The sequence below is a fragment of the Artibeus jamaicensis genome, unplaced genomic scaffold (genome assembly GCF_021234435.1).
Source record: "Artibeus jamaicensis isolate MK-2021 breed Jamaican fruit bat unplaced genomic scaffold, CSHL_Jam_final contig_447, whole genome shotgun sequence".
Lineage (NCBI taxonomy): Eukaryota > Metazoa > Chordata > Mammalia > Chiroptera > Phyllostomidae > Artibeus > Artibeus jamaicensis.
Window position 1 is genome coordinate 2,515,384 of NW_026521834.1, and position 21,151 is coordinate 2,536,534.

General features: G+C 40.2%; 1 protein-coding gene and 1 pseudogene across 5 annotated transcripts in view; both read left to right on the forward strand.

The window, feature by feature from the left end:
* Positions 1 to 8: 8 nt before the first annotated feature.
* Positions 9 to 21,151, forward strand: part of GON4L (gon-4 like) — an 84,404-nt gene continuing 63,261 nt past the window's right edge. For 2 of the 5 annotated variants that reach the window (XM_037132528.2, XM_037132532.2), the window contains exons 1-3: positions 1,837 to 2,158; positions 4,089 to 4,619; positions 13,486 to 13,677. In XM_037132528.2, coding sequence (XP_036988423.2) covers positions 4,115 to 4,619; positions 13,486 to 13,677 — 697 coding nt within the window. In that variant the 5' untranslated portion in view covers positions 1,837 to 2,158; positions 4,089 to 4,114. Of the gene's footprint in view, positions 121 to 1,826; positions 2,159 to 3,902; positions 4,012 to 4,088; positions 4,620 to 13,485; positions 13,678 to 21,151 lie in introns of those variants that run through there. The other 3 variants (XM_053666206.1, XM_037132531.2, XM_037132529.2) reach the window with 3 other exon arrangements.
* On the forward strand, positions 7,453 to 9,219 carry LOC119039747 (CWF19-like protein 1; annotated as a pseudogene).

Genomic DNA, 21,151 nt, shown 5'->3' on the forward strand with positions numbered 1-21,151 from the left:
TTCCGGAAAACCTCGGTGAGGGGACCCCATTGCCTTGATATCCTGAGAACGAGACCCCGCCCCCTGGCGAGCTGTAGGTATAAAGAAGAAAACCCCTAGGACCAAGACGGAGTAAGAAATGTAGGTATATTATCATATGAGAACCTATAGATCCTGTGATTCTGGTCCTCTGGGCTTAGTATAGCAGCAGAATATTCTGGGTGAGAGGGAGCTCAGGATTTCGGAAAAACAAAATTATACACTGTTCGCATTTCAGTAGCACTTGCCATTATTATGTATTTCTGAGCCCACTAAAGGTGATTATGGAAATTTTCTTAACTTCAGAAACGGAGAAACTGTAATTAAAACTCTAATGAAAGATCGAACCTCGTGGTGGTTTCACAACTCTGAAAATGTACTTATGATAATTTAATTATACGAGTAAAACGAATGAATTTTGTGGTGCGTAAATTAAAGCTATCTTTATAAAAAGACAAATGAAGATTACCAAAGTTAATGGCACTTCTTTTCTAAAGTGCCAAGTGGTTAGGGCCGCTTAGGAGAGAGAAAGCGCGTACAAACCAATAGATACGCATATTCTGCAGGTTCACAAGCAGGACACAAATGAAACTCCAAGCTTTTAGAGACTTCCTTGGCGTTTGGAAGAATTAGGGTGATTCAGGTTAAAGTCAGACTGCGGTTAGGTCCATGATCACATCAATTTCACTCTTCATTTTGGCTGTGGATACTTTCATCCTGTTGGATTCTGTTTATAAGACAGCATCAGGTCAGATTATTTACATTTGTAAATATTTGTTGGTAGTTCACTTGTAAATTAGAATTGAATATATTTTTTCAGCTTTGACATTCTCTCCTAGAAATGTGGAAATAGTTCTAGGAGTCATTCACTGGTTCAAAACATAGGTATAGACTTATTGAACATTGACTATGCCCCAAGCACCTTCCTGGGCACTGGATCAATACATTAGAAGATAGTTAAGGAACCTGATTCTCCTTGATAGCTGTATATTTTTGGGAAATTACCTACCCAGCTGGGCCAGAAATTTGTCTTGTGTAAATTGGAAAGTATAGTAATATATACACCTATGGAACCTATTGTTACATAGGTTTATCGTGAAGATAAAATCACCTATGATAACATAAGTGAAAGCATTTTGTAAAATGGCAAAGTATTATATACGTATGAGTAATTACTATGGAGTGAGTCCATTAGTGCCTTAGCAGTATTCGGGAAAATGCACTATTTGCATTTGGGGGAGGGTGCATCTCAGAACTCCTTTCTGAGATGTTCTGAATTCTCCATTCCCTTGGTCCCTTCTTCCTGGTGTCTAGCGGTGAGGAGGATTAGTTTCAAGTTAAATAAATCTCAATCTACAGTTTTGTTTTGTATGGTATAGCTCCATGGGACGAGAAAGAGAGTTATTTACTTCACATTTTTTATAAAAAATATTTTATTTATTTAGTTTTAGAGAGGCGGGAAGGGTGAGAGAGAGGAGAGAAACATCGGTGCATGAGAGAAACATCCATTGGTTGCCTCTCGCACGCCCTCAACTGGAGACCTGGTCCGCAACCCAGGCATGTGCCCTGACTGGGAATCCAATCTAGCCCTTTCGGTTTGCAGGTTGGCAATCAATCCACTGAGCCGCACCAACCAGGGTCCTTTAAATTTTTTTGCCCACAACTGACGTGCTAGCCGTCTGGCTTCATGCCACTCTAAAATAGGACAGCGCCTAGTGGTTGACGTGGGCTCTTTGACGTCCTGACGCCACGCACCGCGACGGGGGGGGGGGGGCTTACGTAAGTTGTCGCAGCCGGCTGACTTCCGGTGGCACAGACGCCGAGTTTCCGCGAGATCAGGCGCTGTTGAGGGTAACTGGGTCCTGTGCCGTGAGGCGGGAAGAGGCAAGTGGGAGCTGGACGTCCGTGCGGAGGGTGACCGGGCTGAGGAAGTCGGTTCTCAGGGCTGGCGCGGGGTGTCTGACAAGGTGGAAGTGAGGCTGTCTAACTGGGAGTGGGGTCTTATGCCAGTGCTTGGCGCCTAGGTAAAAGCACAGTTAGGACCCCTTTTAAAAATCTTTTCCCCGGAGGAGCTCGCGCAAGGGCTACCCCCTGGATTTGCATTCTTTCACCCTGTTGGTCTGACTTCAGTTCCCAAAAGGTGAGCCTGTTTAGATCTGCTGTGTTATCATTGCCTGGAGCCGAACCCTAGAGGCTATTGACTTTAAATAGTAGCTTTTCCCCCTTTGTTTTCTTTTCTCTCCCCCCCCCCCGCCCCTTTCTGAACCTCAGTAATTCATCTGTGAAATACAGGACTCTCCTAAGCTACTGCCACTCCTCTAATCCGATCACCATCCTCCCTTACGGGGGCCAACCGAATCTTCACGTGTTTATTGAGCTTTTAAGGGCATCGGTAGATTGGAGGCTGGGGGGAGACTTCTAGTGACGTGTGGAAACTGAATTAGGGAGCTTTAAAACTAACCTTACAGTTCAGACGCTTAAGAGTTAAAGCTTTATTTTGCTGCCCTCTAGTCCAAGCTTTCATTGAGTGACCTGGTAGATGGGCATTCATTCAGACTTTGAACATTGTCAGTGGTGAAGAACTCACTGTAAGGCAAGGCAGCTTACTCTTATTTTTGTACCTGTTTTATGGAGTAAAGTTTTGGGGTTTTTTTTGGTAACAAGTTTCCATATAAAGCCTAACTCTAGGTCCAACTGATGCATAAAATAAGCATGGAGTAGAAAGTTCACGTCCTCTTTCATTCATTTTATTTCATTCATTCAAGGAATATTCATTGTCTGCAATAGGGCTGATACTGCCCAGTCTAGGGGTACTAGTTGAAAGAGCCCTTTTCCTGATAAAGCATATAGTTTTTGTGGAGGGAGATAGGAAGGAGATAGACAGGAGGCAATCACAAAAGTGATAATTATTATAAAAGATTTGCAGCCTTGGCTGGTGTTGCTCAGTGGGTTGAGCACCCACCTTCAAGGGGAATGTCACAGGTTTGAATCCCAGTCATGGCACATGCTAGGGGTTGTGGCTCAGGACCCCAGTTGGGGTGATGGTGAGGCAACTGATCAGTGTTGCTCTCCATGTTTTTCTGACACATCGATGTTTCTCTCCCTCTCTTTCTCCCTCCCTTCCTGTCTAACAGTAAATGAAATCTTTAAAGAAAAAAAAGCTTGCAAACAGGTGCTATAAGCACATAAAAGAAGATACCCTCTAGTTTAGGTTAGTGTTGCCCTTATGATGTGATGAGTGGGATGGAAAGCAAGAGTCCAGAAGTAACACAGTACAGTAGGAATCTCTTGTTTACCTTACACAATTTCAATATGGCCTAACTCTTTAAACAACCGTAGCTTGCTTTTGGATTGTTTCTGTTAATGGAAACAACAATAGAAAGTATTTTCTGATCTAATAAATTACTATCTAATGCTGTAGGGGCTATTCTTACTTCATTTTATCACTGAAGAAACAGATTCAGGTTAAGTAACTTATTACCAGGTCGCAAAGCTGGCAAGAAGCAGACTTGGGAAACAAATCCAGGTGGCTTGACACAGTTTGCTCTCAGCATCATGCTTGTCTAAGCCTCTTGATGGTAATAATAACTGATGCTTACTATTATCACTTACTATGTAATTATTTTTTTAAGATTTTATTTATTTATTTTTAGACAAGGGGAAGGGAAGGGAAAAGGGAGGAAACATCAATGTGTGGTCGCCTCTCACGTGGCCCCCACTGGGGACCTGGCCCACAACCCAGGCATGTGCCCTGACTGGGAATTGAACCAGTGACCCTTTGGTTCACAGACTAGTGCAAAATCCACTGAGCTACACCAGCCGGGGCCACTTATTATGTAATTCCTATAACAACTCTATGAGATAAAAATAATTGTTTTTCACAGTTGCAGAAACTGAAGTTTATCGAGGTTAAGTCACTGAACCAAGATCTGTTCACTTCCACTTGATGGGTGATTGTGCATTTGGTATAAAGTACTGTGTTCATGATTGAATGTGAGTAACTAAAAAGATATTTGAGGAAATATCATAATTAATGTGAAGGTCATAAGAACTTGGTTTTATCCTTTCAGAATGGAACAACAGTAGGACTTTTAAAATGTTGCCCACTAAGAGGAGAAGAACTACAGTGACTGAGTTGCCACAGCATCAGGGCAACCAGGAGGAAAATGACTTAGACCTGGAGTCAGCCGTTAAACCAGAATCTGACCAGGTTAAAGACTTGAGGTCAGTGTCACTGTCCTGGTGTCAAAGTCATGGTACAGCAGCTGGCCTCGAAGTTCAATCCATGCAGGATGCAGGAAATCAGCTTGGTATGGAGGATCCATCTTTAAGCTCTAGGGTACTCAACCAGGACACAAGTACACCAGTTCTAGAAGCTGTCGATGTGGCCATCTCTAAAGGCATCAGCCTTCCTTCCTTGGAGTCTTCCCAGCCCCTTAACATACATGTTGATAAAGAAAAACTCCAAGCCACTGGCTCAAGGAGAGGGAAGAAGTTGACACTCAGGCCCAAGCCAGTTACCCAAGAAGACAGAGGTGATCATCCCATCACAAAGGAGCCTTTTTCAGGAGAGCCTAGTGAAGAAGTGAAGGAAGAAGGAGGTAAGATGTGTAAGGTATTTGGGTTACATTCTCCTTGTCAATGACAGTTTGGCATTGACTTCGTCTGCCACTGAACTCTTGGCAGTGCCTTTACAAAATTTTGTTTTTCTGAGGGAATCCTGATTCGGTGTGGAATTGAAACTGCTCTTAAGGGTCAGCAATGAATTTTATAAATGGATGGAGACTTTCTTCTTTTCTTCCATTCTTTAAATCTTCTGTGTCCTTTTCTTTCCCTTTTTTATCCTTTCATGTCTGGAGGGGTGAACTATGTATGACTTTTTGTGATTTTGTGGGTATCCATGAAGTGGGGCTTATGGAGGAGGGGCAGTGGCTTAGGAGAGACTACTTCCTGGGACCTTGGGAAAGGCTTTACAGAGATGACATAACCCTTCGGACTTGAAGGATGATTAGCCATTTGACAGAATGATGGCATGGGGTAGCCATCAGTATGGCCCACAATAGCCCAACAATAGTCTGCTTGGAGGTCAAAGGCGGAAGAGAATGGTGATGTAGTTGCTTGGAAGAAGTGATGAGAGGTGACTTCAGAGTGGTAGATTGTGTTTACTTATATTTATTTGTTAATATTTTTATTCTCACCCAAGGACATGCTTATCGATTTTAGAGAGAGGGGAGGGGAGGGAGAGGGAGAGAAGCATTAATGAGAGACAGAAACATCAGTCAGTTGCCGCTCGAACACTCCCTGACTGGGACCAAACCCACAACATAGGCATATGCCCGAATGGGACTCAGACTCGTAACCATTCAGTTTACAGGACGATGCTTCAACCAACTGAACCACACTGGCTGGGCTGTTTAGATTGTGAAGGGCTTTGTTTTTCATGCTCAGGTGTTTGAACTTTTCCTGTAGGTGATAGCTAATTGATAAAGAAGCAGAAGATATAGTCAGAAGATATAGTCAGGAATCTTATAGTCTAGTTGGAAGTACAAGATGTGTATAACTCATTTGGAGCAAAGTTGTTTGTGTGGTACAGGTAATTAGGATTTTTAAGATTGGAACCGGTAGAATTGCTAGGTTTTGGTAGATTGTGGGGGGAAGGAGTGGAAGTGGAATAGCACAGTCCAAAAACATGTAGAAGTGCTGTGTTTGTGTGGGAGTGTAGCGGGGCTTCAGATCGAAAGGGCAGGTCCAGGTATTCACAGCTTTGCTGCTATCCCCTTGAGCTCTTATAGAGGATTGGAATAGGATGTTGACAGTAAGGACAGAGAAGAAAGTATATTTTAGAAACATGACAAAAAAAGAACTAGTAATGATCAGAGATTGCTACCATTTAAGAATACTGGATTGAGGGATGGTGAGGCATGCCTTCATAATGCGGAATATAGTTGAGGGGCTGATTATTGAATATTTTTCTTCAAGCTAAGTTGTATTTGTGACATGAAGACAGGAACTGGAGGAAAATACAAGATTAAAGTGCTAGAGAAGGAATGGACAATTAAATAGGGGCTGAAAGTCACTCAGCTATTGAGTGGAATCTAGAGATTTTTTAAAACAGTTAAATTTATTGGGCTAACATTGACTAATAACATGATACAGATTTCAGGTGTACGACTTTGTAATATGCCATCTGTCTACTCTTACCACCCAAAGTCTAGTCTCCTCTTATCACCATGTATTTGAGCCCCTTTACCCTTGTTGACTTCCCCCGTTCTCTGGTAACCACCATTCTGTTGTCTCTCTCTAGGAGTTTGTTTTTTGATTTGTGTTTTATATCCCATATGAGTGAAATCACGTGGTTCTTGTCATTTCCATCTGACTTAGTTCCTTTAGCATAATACTCAAGATCTGTCCATGTTGTCAAAAATGGCAATATTTCATCTTTTTTTAAAAAAGATTTTATTTATTTATCCTTAGAGGGGAAGGGAAGGAGAGAGGGAGAGAAATATCAATGTATGGTTGCTTCTTGTGAGTCCCTTGCTGGGAATTGGCCTGCAACCCAGGCATGTGCCCTAACTGGAAATCGAACGGTGATACTTTGGTTCACAGGCCTGCGCTCAATCCAGTGAGCTACACCAGCCAGGGCAATATTTTATCTTTTTTATGGTGGAATAGTATTCCATTATACACGTGTACCACAACTTTATTCATTCGTCTGTCAAAGGACTCTTGGGTTGTTTCCATATCTTAGCTATTGTAAATAAATAATGCTGCAGTGAACACAGGGCTGCATATATATTTATGAGTAAATGTTTTCAAAATTTTCAGGTAGATACCCAGAAGAGGGATTGCTGGGTTATGTGGTAGCTCTTATTCTTAATTTTTTGAGGAACCTCCATGCTGTTTTTCATAGTGGCTGCACCAATTTACATTCTCACTGGAAGTGCACCCTAGGGTTCCCTGTTCTCCATATCCTCGCCAGCACTTGTTGATTTATTAATGACAGCCACTCCGACTGGTGTGAGGTGATATCTCATTGTGTTTTTAATCTGTATCTCTCGGATCGCTAGTGATGTTGAGCATCCTTTCATACATCTGTTGGCCATCAGTATGTCCTCCTTGGAAAGGTGTTCAGATCCTCCACCCATTTTTTAATTGTATTGTTTGTTTTTGTGATGTCGAGATGTATAGAGATATTTTTAATCATCAGTTTACAAATATGGAAGTATAGATAAATTAAATAAACATTGTTTAGAATTATCTGTGATACCACTGTCCTTCATTGAAAGGGATAATGGGAAGTTGATTCTATACCTTGAACTTTAATTAGAAGTACCTGTAAAAGAAGTACACTATGAGTGTCTGTATAGAATCCGTTTTCCCCTAATTCACTTCTTTTTTCCTAACTAGAAATATAACATAGAAAAAACAGAAGGAAGAGAGAAGGAAGGTTAAACATTCATATATGTGCATTTTAGAAAACAACGAAAAAGTTTCAAGAAGAAAATTAAAATTGGATTTTTTTGGAGGGGTGCAGGTACAGTGTCTTAGTTTTTGGTGGTGGTCTCAACCCTGTTTTGGGGACCGATGGCTTAGAAACTGCTGTGTCTGAAATTTCTTTGGCCCCACTCCAGATGCTGAATGGGAAGAATATAAAACTGGAATTAAAAAACTTCTATCCAGACATACATGCTGGGTGTCAGTAATCAAGAAACAGTAAAATATTTCCAGGATGCTGATGGATGTGAATTAGCTGAAAACATTACATATTCTTGTTGGAAAGGTGTCTTTCTGGAAGCTCGGGGCTGCAGATTGTGTACCTCAGTGGGACAAAGTCCTTAAAGGAGCCGGCCCCGTTACAGTTTTGGTCCCAAGGATGTGTCTTCACTGAGAACAGTGCTGTGTTCCTCACCCCAGTTTAAGGGTGTTCATAGCTTGCTCGCATCCCCTTGGTCTAAGGAGAAGTAGATACCAAAAAGCGTGGCTCTGCTTTGGTCTCTCTTGCCACGTGCTTGAAACCAAGATCATTTTGCTGCTTTGGAAAAGACACATGAGAGGCTTCCATGTCAAAACCACATCGTTCTGTGAGAAAATGCACAGCACGCCACCAGGTTCATAGCTTTGGCAAATGTTGGAAATCCAGAGAAGAAAAAGTATCTTTATGCATTTAGTATTGTTCCCATGAAACTAATGGATGCAGCAGAACTGGTAAAATAGCCTCCTGATGTCACCGAAAACCCTTACAGAAAATCGGGGAAGGAAGCATCCATGGGAAAACAAATTCCTGCCCCTGAGGAAGGTCAGCCTGTCAATTTTTCTTTGATTTAAATCAAAGTCAGGGAAGGATGCGTTCATTCACAGGCAGAAATAGCAAGTCTTCTTCTCATCCAAAGCAGCCGCACAAACCCCCTCAGCCTCCAGGACCCTGCTGGTTTTGCCTTGCCAGCCCTGAAGTGGAAAAGCATATGGTGGTCAACATTGGCACACATTGCTACCTTGCCCCGACCAAAGGAGGCTTGTCTCATGACCATGTCCTTATGCTGCCCACTGGACACTACCAGTGAGTGGTGGACCTTTCAGCAAAGGTGGTAGAAGAGGTGGAGAAATATAAGGCTACACTGCGGAGGTTCTTTAAGAGTTGAGGGAAATGGCATTCTATTTGAGAGAAATTGTAAGAGCCATCACCTCCAGCTCCAGGTCATTCCTATGCCACTCAGCCCCTGCACCACCGATGACTAAATTAAAGATGCCTTCTACAACCACTATGGAAAACAGTATGGAATTTTCTAAGAAAACTAAAAATGGATCTGCCTTTTGACCCAGCAATTCCACTGCTAGGATTATAGCCTAAGAACCCTGAAACACCAATCCAAAAAACCCAGTGCACTCCAATGTTCATAGCACAATTTACAGTAGCCAAGTGTTGGAAGCAACCTAGGTGCCCATCAGTAAATGAATAGATGAAAAACTGTGGTACATTTATACAATGGAATTCTATGCGGCAGAAAGAAAGAAGGCGCTCCTACCCTTTGCAACAGCATGGATGGGACTGGAAAGCATTATGCTGAGTGAAATAAGCCAGGTGATGAAAGACAAATACCACATGATCTCACCTTTAACAGGAGCCTAAACAACAAAACAAACAAGAAAGCAAAATATAACCAAAGACACTGAAATAGAGAACAGACTGACAGTGTCCAGAAGGGAGAGGGGAGGGAATTTCAGGGGAAGAGGGGAAGGATTTACAGGAACAAGTATAAAGGGCACATGGACAAAAATAAGGAGGGTGGAAATGAGAGGGAGGTGGGGGCACTGGGGGGGTGTGGGCTGGGATGGGAGTAAAAGACAGAAAACTGTACTTGAACAATTAAAATAAATAAATTAAAAAAATAAAATCATAGATTTTATCACAATAAAAATATTTTTTTGAAAAAGATGCTTTCATTACCCAGGCATAGGAGCAACAGATAGAAGTGCTGGAAACCCCAGAGCGCTCCGACTTCAGGCATCTCTGTTTACTTCAGTTGAACAGCCGGGGCAGCATATTTTTATGTACAACTTGACAGAGAGAGAAGCTTTTCCACGGAATTAAAAAGAATTTTCCTTTGTGGTTCAGAAGGGAGATCCTGGCGAGTGAAGCTGTCCTTAGCACCCCTGACAGGTCTGACTGGAGGCTGTGTCGGACCAGTAAGGGAGAGGAGGTGGCCGTGGCTCGCTGCCTCTGGAAAGGCTTTGAGCCCTTTGGCTTCACCGTGGATGGGAGAATTTTTTCAAAGAAATTACAGTCTCTTATGGGGACTGTTCACCTTTTTTTTGGTACATCCATGGAACCTGCTTGCACCAAGAGGCCTAAAATTGAATATTTTTCAGAAAAAGTCACATTCTAGGATGAAAACCGTATATTAAAAGCATGTTTGTCATCCAGCTCTAAGTATTGCTTTTGTTTATCAACATTTTTGAAAACGTTTAAATTATTAAATAAAATCTAGGTACTTTAAAAAAAAGGAAGAGAAAAATTGCCCATAATCTTACTACTCATGGTAAATTAACTATTAAAATTCAGTGCATATTTTTTTTGTTTTGCTTTAAGTAATGTTTTAGATTTCTTTCTTTTTTTTTTTTAAGATTTTTATTTTTATTTATCTTTAGAGGGGAAGGGAAGGAGACAGGGAGAGAAACATCAATGTACGGTTGCCTTTCGTGCATCCCCTGCTGGGAAGTGGCCTGCAGGGAACCGGCCTGCAACCCATGCATGTGCCCTGACTGGGAATCGAACCGCGATCCTCTGGTTCGCAGGCCCACACTCAATCCACTGAGCTACACCAGCCAGGGCTGTTTTAGATTTCTGATCATGATTATGTATGGCAAAAAGAAAAAAAACCCAAAGGGTTATTTTAAGTATTAGCATTTTGTTACAATTGATATTTTTCAGTCATGTTTCTAGACTACAGGTGCTAGTGATGAAACCTTTCTCTGTATTGGTGTTTAATAGAATTTTAATTGTTCTTTTAAAATTGATTTATATTTTCCTAATTTCTACTCGTGCTTTTTTAAAATGCCTTCTAAAAATGATTAACTTAAGCCAATTTCATCTTATATTGGTTGGTTTGTAGAGTTCTCAGCTAATTATTTTCATCTTATCAACTTATTGTTCTTAGGTGGACAGTAAAACAATTATATGTATACTCTGAATAAGGCTTTTCCTTCTCACTTTTACCCTTCTCAACTTCTCTTTCTAAGGTCTTTTAGCATCTAGCATACTGATAGAGGAAAGGAAGAGTGGAGTCCTAAGGTCCCTAAGGGGAATTAAATTGAGAAGCAGTGTGATGGGGTCAGAGAAAAGAAAGGTTGCAGAGAAAGGGAACGGACAGTTTCAGAGTAGTTCCAAATATGTCTTAGGTAGCAAATGCATAAATGGAAGCTCTGCCTACCAAAGTGAGCTTCTGTATTTTGCTTAGATGTAAAGATTCTGGTATGTTTGTTTAAAAACTCCTTTGTGTTAATTCAGTTTTTAAAATGTTAGGTATCACTAAGTCTAAAAATCATTACAGATTGTTGATTAAATGAGGCCTCTATGCTCTGCCTTTTTTTTTCAATCCTCACCCAAGCTCTTGGGGGTGGAGAGAGAGAAACATCAACTGGTTGCCTCCCATATATACTCCAACCAGAGATCAAACCCACAATCTAGGTATGTGCCCTGACCAGGGATCAACCTGCAGTCTTTTGGTGTAAAGGACAGTGTACCAACTAACTGAGCTACCTGGCCAGGGCTGTGCTGTGCCTTTTTTTTTTTTTTTTTAAGATTTTTATTTACTTATTTTTAGAGAGGAGAAGGGAGGGAGAAAGAGAGGGAGATAAACATCCATGTGTGGTTGCCTCTCAAGTGCCCCCTACTGGGGACCTGGCCTGCAACCCAGGCATGTGTCCTAACTGGGAATTGAACTGGCGACCCATTGGTTTGCAAGCCAGCTCTAAATCCTCTGAGCCACACCAGCCAGGGCTGTGCCATGCTATTGATAGAAGTTCCCATATAAGAAATTTGGCTGAGAGGAGCTTTTGATTTGATAGATTTATGATTCAACTCTTTGTTGTACAGTCCCTACTAAAGCCAAAGCCTTTAGGCTTTTTGACATTGTGGAGTAATCATGGGCTCTAGATCGAAGGTAAATACCATTATAGATTGTTTCAGACTTTATTTTAAAATAAAGGCTTTTTTTGTTTGTTTGTGATGGGGGCCTTTCAATTTAAAGTTATCCTCAGTGCCAGTTGAAATTGCTAATATTGATGAGATAGCAGTTCACAAAAGTATAAAATAGGCTGTCTGCTTTGAATGGAGCTCATTGACAAATAACTTGATCTTTTTTTGAAAACAAAATGTATTTCATCCTGGCTGTGTTGGCTTGGTTGGTTAGAGTATTGTCTCTTGCACCAAAAGATTGTGGGTTTGATTTCCACTCAGTGCACAAACCTGGGTTGCAGGTCAATCCCTGGTTGGGGCACAGATGGGAAGCAACTGATAGATGTTTCTCTCTCTCCTCCCTTCCCTTCTTTCCCCCTTCCTCCCTCTCTGAAATCAATAAGCGTATCCTTGGGTGAGGATTTAAAAAAATCTTTTTTTTGTTTCTGGAGATGGGGGAAAAGGACAATCATTAGAAATGTGCCCCACCTTATTCCCCGTTATTACTTTTGGAAAAATAACACTTAGGGCAGTGAACCTATACTGTATAGTACAGTACGATGGTGAATGTGTCATTATACGTTTGTCCAAACCCAGAAAGTACACCGTGAATGAACCCCAGCGTAAGCTATAGACTTTGGATGGTCACAGTGTGTCCTTGTAGGTTTACAAGTCTAAGAAAGGACCCACTATGACTGCTGGATGCTGACAGTGAGGTGAGTAGTTACAGGGCATATGGGAACTTGATACTTTCTGTCAATTTTGCTGTGACTCTTAAGTGCAAAATTAAATCTAATGAAGTAAAATACAACAGCTAAATAATTCTGGTATAATCTAGACTCGTATGTACTCCATAAATTTTTTTACATTGCTCTGGCCAGATAGCTCAGTTGGTTAGAATGTCGTCCTGGTATGCCAAGGTCACAGGTTTAGTCTTCAGCATATACATCAACTGATGAGTGCATAAGTAAGTGGAACAGCAGGTCAGTGTAAAAAAAATCTTTTTTGACTATGTAATGCACAAACATGGAAAAAATCATAAATACAGAAAGTACATAATGAAAGAGTAGGCACCCTTTCAGTTCTGTCCTCTTGTCCTCAAGTTCTCTTCTCAAAAGCAGTCACTATTTAATAATTTCTTGTGTATATTCTGTAGATTTTCTGTGTATTCTTTTTTCAGCACAGATTAATTCTGTTTACTTTGAATACCCCATTAATGTTTCTTTCCTTTTTAATGCTCCACACTGCCCTCAAAAAGAACAATTAGTACTCATGAAGAGGTGAGAAAGAGGAAAGTTGTCTAGTGAACTGTAAAGCCGATATTGATAATTTTATAGTGATTTTTACTGTAATGCTCTGTAAAATTGATTTACAGTGTCGGGAAGTTCAGGGCATTTTATAATGTATATAATTTATGGTTAATTAAATGTAATGTTAATGGTCATCGACATAAAGTGTCCTTTAGTCATCAGGGCTATAACCCCACCCTGCAGTTACGAATCTGATTTTTCTGTAGGGAAAAAAATGCGTAGGTCACAGTATACTAGAGCTAAGAAGGCGCTAGTAATTATCTACTTCAACTCCCTGATTTTACAGATGAGTAGATTGGATTTGAGTTTATTTCAGTGTTTTTCTTAGGACACTATTGTTGAGAGAAAGGAATACCTATGTAGTGTATGCATCATTAATGAAGTAATCTAACAAAAAAGGGATTTATAACCATATGCTGATTTCTGTAGCAGAGTATGAATGAGACTAGCTAAAATGTAAAGCAGTGTTTGTGATTCTTCCAGGAAAACCTCAGATGCATTCTGGAGGAGAGATGTCTTTACAGCCATCAGGCAGCCACTCTGTACAACCAGGAGCCCAACCTAGGAAATCATCTCAGCTAGATACCTGTGCCTCGCCTCAAGGAAAGCCACTCAGGACTTCAGATCACCAAGCCGAAGAAGAGATAGAGGATGACGGGCTATTTATTCCAATGGGTAGGGTTTCTTTTTCTTTCCTTTTTTAATTATTTATTTATTTACTTTTAGAGAGAAGGAAAAGGAGGGAGAAAGACAGAGAAACATCCATGTGTGAGTGATACATTGATTAGGTTGCATCTCACACACCCCCAGCTGGGGACCTGGCCTGCAACCCAGGCATGTGCCCTGCTGGGAATTGAACCTATGACCTCTTGGTTTGAAGGTTGGCACTCAATCCACTGAGCTACACCAGCCAGGGCCCTTTTTTTTTTTTTTAAATTAAAAAAAACCCCTCTTCATTGACGTATAAAAAGCAGAAAACTGCACAAGTCCTAAGATATACAAGTTCACTGAATTTTCAGTTTGAATACACCTGTGTAACCAACAACCAGATCAAGAAACAGAATATTACCAGTACTCAAAAGTACTGCCTTTCAGTTATTACCACCACCCTACCTGTGGGTAACTATTATCCTGACTCCTGGCAGTGTAGATTGGTTCATCCATTTTTTACTTTTTATGAATGGAATAATGTTTATGTACTTTTTGTGACTGCCTTTTTCCACTCAAAATTGTGCTTATGAAATTGGTCCACATCGTTACATGTACTTATAAATTGTTCACTTTCATTGCTATGTACTATTCTGTTTTTTGCATATTCTACATTTTCTTAATCTATTCAACTCCTAATGGGCATTCAGATCATTTCTCGTTGTAGGCTACTCTGGTGCTGCTGTGAACATTTCACTGTAGATCTTTTTGGTGAACATATGTACTTTATTTTCATTGGGTGGAATTAGTAGGTCATAGGATTAGGCCTTCTTAAATTTTTTTTGAACTAAAGTAAATAAACTTTATTATTCAACTTAACAAATGATTTTTTTAATGTTTTAAAAAATATTTTATTTACTTACTTTTAGAGAGAGGGGAGTAGAGGGGGGAAAAGAGGGAGAGAAACATCAATGTGTGAGAGCTACATTGATTGGTTGCCTCTTGCACAACCCTGGCCAGAGTCCTGGCCCTTTCAGTTCACAGGCTGGCACTCAATCTATTGAGCCATATTAGTCAGTTCTCAACTTAAATGATTTTAGAGTGAATCCCTACAATTTCTTTTTTTTATTGCAAATACTAAAACTGCATTACTATGTAGGTTAGAATTGGTGATAGTGGATATCCATATCTCATTTCTGAACTTGAGGAAAGGTGTTCAGTATTCCTCCATATTGTATGACAGTAATTGCAGGCTTTTTATATGTTGAGTCAAATTAGGAAACTTTTTCCTTTTCAGCCCTTGGTGGTGTGGCTCAGTGGATTGGGTGCAGCCTGTTGTGATTAAAACTGCTGTCACATACTGGTCTTTGATAGACATGTTTTCATTTTTCTTGTGTAAATAACTAGGAGTGGCATTGCTGGGTTTTAGGGTAAATGTATGATTAACTTTATAAGAAACTGCCAAACTCTTTTCCAAAGTGACTGTACCATTTTGCATTCCCACCAGCAATGTATGAAATTTATAGTTGATCCCCATCCTTGTCAGCAATTGTCAGAATTTTAAATTTTATTCATTATGGAAGGTGTATTTCCTTGTGGTTTTAACTTGCATTTCCCTAATGAATAATGATATATAGCATAGTTTCATGTGTTTATTTGCCACTTGTAGATTTTTTTTGGTGAAATGTATGTTCATTATTTATTGTTTTCCTTTATTCCTTTTGTAATTACTATGTATCTTGCAGGACATACTTTAAAACTGTGGACTTACCTTGTTTCTCCTCAAATTTTCGCTTACTAATTTTAGCATGCATTGGTGGATCACGTGCAACAATTACTACTATGTTGTTTTAATGGTGATTTTTTTCTATTTCTCTCATTACTTCAACATTTATTAATTGGAATTTTTCTGTGGCCCATCTCCCTCACTGATTTATTTGTTCAATTTTTATATGAACATGGACTCATGAATATTTACCTTAAATGATTTAAGTTATAGGGCAAGACTGTCATTATGGTGCTCATTGTTTTCAGCATCAGCCATGGGGAGCTACTTCAGCTTATGCTTTTTATGGTTTATGTTTTGGTTTCATATAAAGGAACTCTTTGCCTAATCGAATGTCACAAATTTCTTTTTTCTTCAAGAAGTTTTACACATTACCTTTAGGTATGTGATCCATTTTGAGTTAGTTTTTATAAAATGTGTGAGGTAAACTGAGACTCTTTTTTTGCACATGGATGTCCATTTGCTTCAGCATTGTTTGTTGAAAAGATTCCTTTTCCATTAAAAAGAGTCACTTGTCCATATTTGTGTGGGTCTTTTCTGGACTCTCTTCTTGTCCATGGATCTATGTGTCTAATCTTCACCAATACCATATAGTCTTTTACAGTAACCCAGGCTTACAATCAGGTAGTCTGAGTCTTCTAACTATGCTCTTTTTTAAAAACAAGATCATTGGGCTATTCTAGGTTCTTTGCATCTCCATATAAATTTTAAAATTGGCTTGTCCTTTTCTTCAAAAATACTTGCTGGAATACCTGCTGGTAATGAATCTGTGGATCAATTTGGGAAAGTTGCCATCTTAACAATATTGGGTTTACATAGACAAGATGTATCTCTCTATTGATAGGTCTTTTAAAATTTCAGCAATATTTTATAGTCTTTAGTATATGTATTTTTGTATATTTTCTTAGGAAACACCTGAGTATTCTTTCTTATGCTAATGTCAGTTTTTCTTTTCAATTTCAAATTGTTCGTTGCTAATATATAGTAATATGGTAGAGTTTAGTATATTGGTATATCTTGTGACTTTTCTATTAATTCACTTGTTAGCTCTGTATACTTTTAAAATTTTCAAAGATTTATTTATTTTTAGAGAGAGAGGAAGGGAGGGAGAATGAGAGGGAGAGAAACATCCATTTGTTGCATGCCCTGACTGGGGATTTAACCTGCAACCTAGGCATGTGCGCTGACTAAGAATCGAGCTCGTGACCTTTACTTTGTGTGATGAGCCCGACCCATTGAGCCACACTGGTCAGGGCTCTTTATATGCTTTTTTTGTAGATTCTTTGGAGATATATTACATAGATAATTATGCCATTTTTAGGCAGATTTTTTTTTTTTTGCTTTCCAATTTGTCTCTTCTTTCTTTCTGATGTATATTGATAGATTTTCAAATTTCAAAGCAATTTTGTATTTCTGGAATAAACCAGCCCTTTGGATCATGATTTATTACCCTTTTTATAAATTGCTGGATTTAATTTGCTAATACTTTGTTAGGAATTTAAAAATATTGTATTTATTTTTAGAGAGAGGGGAAGGGAGGGGAAGGGAGGGAAAAGGAAGAGAAAACATCAGTGTGTGATTGCCTCTTGTGCACCTCTTCCTGGTGACCTGGCCTGAAACCCAGGCATGTGCCCTGACTAGGAATTGAACAGGCCGCCGCCCCTTGGTTTGCAGGGTGGCACTCAGTCCACTGAGCCACACTAGCCAGGGCTTGTTATGCATATTTGTGTTTGTGGTCTGTAGTTTTCTTTTGTTGTAATGTCTTTGTCTGATTTTGGTATTAGGGTAACGCTGGCCACATACAATGAGTTGGGAAGCATTCCTTCCTCCTCTTCTTTTTTTCTTTTAATCATTTAAAAATATTGTTGCTCTATTTCAGTTGTCCCAATTTTTCCCCCTTTGCCCTCCTTCGCCCATCCCACCCACCCCAGCTCCCACAGTCAGTCCCCACCCTGTTGTTCATGTCCATGGGTCTTCTGTGTAGTACTGGTTCTTCAGGGCCTTCAGATGGTTGTATGTATTGTATTCACTTTTACATTGTTTATATAGTTATATAGTGCTTTTTGGTAGGAAGGGCTTTTAAAAATTTTTTTAATTGATTTTTTTTAAGAGAGGAAAAGGGAAGGGAGAGAGAAAGAAACATTGATTTGTTATTCTACTTATTTATGCATTTATTGGTTGACTCTTTTATGTACCCTGATCAGGGATTGATCCCACAACCTTGGTATATCGGGTCAGTCCTCCAACCAACTGAGCTACCTGGCCATGGTGGGAAGGTTTTATCTGATAAAAAATACACTGTTGTGGCCAGAACCAGAAGTCCTATGTGTGTTTTGACAGGGATGTTAAGTAAAAGTTTTCATACATCAAAACAACTTTGATCATTTAGATATCACAGAAACCACCCATTTTTTACTGACTTCATCCACTTCACAGTGTATTTAATTTTCACTTTTGTGGATATATCACTAGATCTACTTCTCATCTTTTCTAGTCTGATTTTTATAGAGGCTTTCTTTTAAAATATTTTAATTTCACCTCTTTGGAATTCTTAGAGTCAGTGACATCCTAGTATTTTAAATGTAAGATAAAAGATTAGTTCTAAAACAGAATAAGCTTTGAATTTTCTCCTCTCTTTTAGATTGTCTGTGCAATGTGTTGGATTTTGAACATATTACATTTTCCTTATAGACACATAGTTTCTTTTTTTAATATAGCTTTCCCTTTTTTATTTTTATTTTTATTTATTTATTTTTTTAAATAAATTTATTTATTTTTTTTGAATTAATTATGCTGTTACAGTTGTTCTATTCCCCCCTTCATTCCTCTCCACCCTGCCCCCCCAACCCCACCATTACCCCCCTTTAGTTTATGTCCATGTGTCTCAAGTCCTTTAGGTTCTATATTTCCCATACTATTCTTGCCCCCCCATCTATTTTCTATCTACTGTCTATGCTACTTGTTTTCTGTACCTTCTCCCCCCGTCTCCTCCTCCCACTCCCCTGTTGCTAACCCTCCTTGAGATCTTCATTTCTATGTTTCCACTCCTGATCTAGCTGTCCTTTTAGTTTGCTTTCGTTTTAGGTGTGGTTGTTAATAACTGTGAGTTCGTTGTCCTTTCACTGTTCATGTTTCTTTAACTTCTTTTTCTTAGATAAGTCCCTTTAACATTTCATATAATAAGGGCTTGGTGATGATGAACTCCTTGAATTTGGTCTTATCTGAGAAGCACCTTATCTGTCCTTCCGTTCTAAATGAAAGTTTTGCTGGGTAGAGCAATCTTGGTTGTAGGTCTTTAGATTTCATGACTTGGAATATTTCTTTCCAGCCCCTTCTTGCCTGTAAGGTCTCTTTTGAGAAATCTGCTGACAGCCTGATGGGGACTCCTTTGTAGGTGATTGTCCCCTTACCTCTTGCTGCTTCCAGGATTCTTTCCTTCATTTTAATTTTGGCTAATGTAATTATGATATGCCTTGGTGTGTTTCTTCTTGAGTCCAACTTTTTTGGTACTCTCTGAGCTTCTTGGATTTCTTGGAAGTCTATTTCCTTTGCCAGATTGGGGAAATTTTCTTTTATTATTTGTTCAAATAGTTTTTCCACTGGTGGTTGTGTCTTTCCCCCTTCTGGTACCCCTATAATTCGGATATTGGAGCGTTTATAGATGTCCTGGAGGTTCCTAAGCTTCTCCTCATTTTTCTGAATTCTTATTTCTTCATTCCTTTCTGTTTGATGATTTTTTTCTTCTTCCTTCTGGTCCACTCCATTGATTTGAGTCCCAGTTTTTTTTTCATCTCTATGGTTTTCCTGTGGAATTCCATTCATTTCCCTTAATTTAGCCTTCATATGTTTCTCTAATTTGTGGCTATAGTCCACCAGATCTGTGAGGAAGCTGATGACCAGTGTTTTAAACTGTGCGTCTGAGAGATTTGCTATTTCTTCGTCACTTAGATTTATCTGTGGGGCTTTGAGTTCTTCCTGCGACATTTTTGGTCTGTTCTGGCCCTTTAAGTGGGAGGAGCGGCGCCTTGGATTCCCAGGTCGCTGGGTTGTGACGCTGTATGTGGGGGCGTGGTCAGAGCGGGGAAATGGCAATGGCGCCGCCGCCGCCAGTCCAAGCTCTCACTCCCTCACCCGCGTGCAACCATGCAAACTCAGTCAACTCGCTGCCACCGCCTCCCCACTGACTCCTCCGTAGTCGCTCACCGGTGGGCCGCTGGGTTGCTCACTAGGTCCAATCCTGGGTTTGGAACCCGTGCGACTGGATTCGCGCGTCTGGATTCCGCGCCCGGGTCGACTCCTTTGTAACTCCTCACCCGACGCCGGTTTCGCCCCTTACCGGTCGGGCCGAAGAATTTGTTGTTAGCGGACTTCCGAAAAGTTCAGTTTTCCGTGTTCTGGTTGTGTTTTCTGATGCTAATATTTAGTTGTCCCTAAACTTGGTTGTGTGAGGAGGCAGGCACATCCACCTTAAACCTCCATCTTGGCGGAAGTCTCCCCTTTTTATTTTTAAAGATTTTATTTTTAGACAGGAAAGAGAGAGAAGTATCAATGTGTGGTTGCCTCCCCCCTACTGGGGACCTGGCCCATAACCCAGAAATGTGCCCTGACTAGGAATTGACCCAAGTGACCCTTTGGTTCTCAGCCCGCGTTCAATCCACTGAACCACATCAGCCAGGGCTACTACATTTTTTTTTAAATAACTTTTTTTTAATCCTCGCTGGAGGACACTTTTTTATTGCTTTTAGAGAGGAAGGGAGAAAGAAAGAAATATCAGTGTGACAGAGAAACATCAATCAGTTGCCTTCTCATGTATGTACTGACTGGGGATCTAACCTGTAACTTGGCCATGTGCCCTGACCAGGAATCTAACCCCTGACCCTTCAGTCTAGGGGATGGTGCTCCAACCAACTGAGCCACCACGTGGGCCAGGGCTAAACTGCATATTTTAAAGCATTCCTACCCAAAGTATGGCCTGAGAACTAGTGATAGTTTGAGAACTGTTTGTTCCTGTTTGAAACAAAATAATTTATGGTAACTCAGTAGAAGTTTAGAAATGTTATAGCATTTGACATTATAGCTATATTCTTATAGGATTATGAATCTGCAATAGGTTGGTCAAAAGCAAAATTAGTTGTTTACTACAGATAGTTTGAGAAGCACTGTTTTTTTTTCTTCTTTTATTTTATTTTATTATTTATTTATTTTTAGAGGGGAAGGGGGGGAAAGAGAGAGGGAGAGAAACATCAATGTATGGTTGCCTTTTGTGCGTCCCCTGCTGGGAACTGGCCTGCAGGGAACCGGCCTGCAACCCAGGTATGTGCCCTGACTGGGAATCGAACCGTGATCGTGTGGTTCGCAGGCCCGCGCTCAATCCATTTTTCTTCTTAATTTTTAGAGAGAGAGAGGGAGAAAACATCAATGTGTGGTTTCCTCATGTACCCCCCCTGCTGGGGTCCTAATGTACAACCCAGGCATATGCCCTGACGGGAATCGAATCAGCGCCCTTTGCTTTGCAGTCTGGTGCTCAATCCACTGAGTCACTACAGCCAGGGCAGAGAGGCACTGTTTTAAAGGACAATTTGATTCCTCATCAACTACATAAAGTTGTATAAATCTTAGCTGCCTTTATTTATTTTTTTAAATACATTTTATTGATTATGCCATTACAGTTGTTCTGTTTCCCCCCTTCATTCCCCTCCACCCTGCACACCCCCT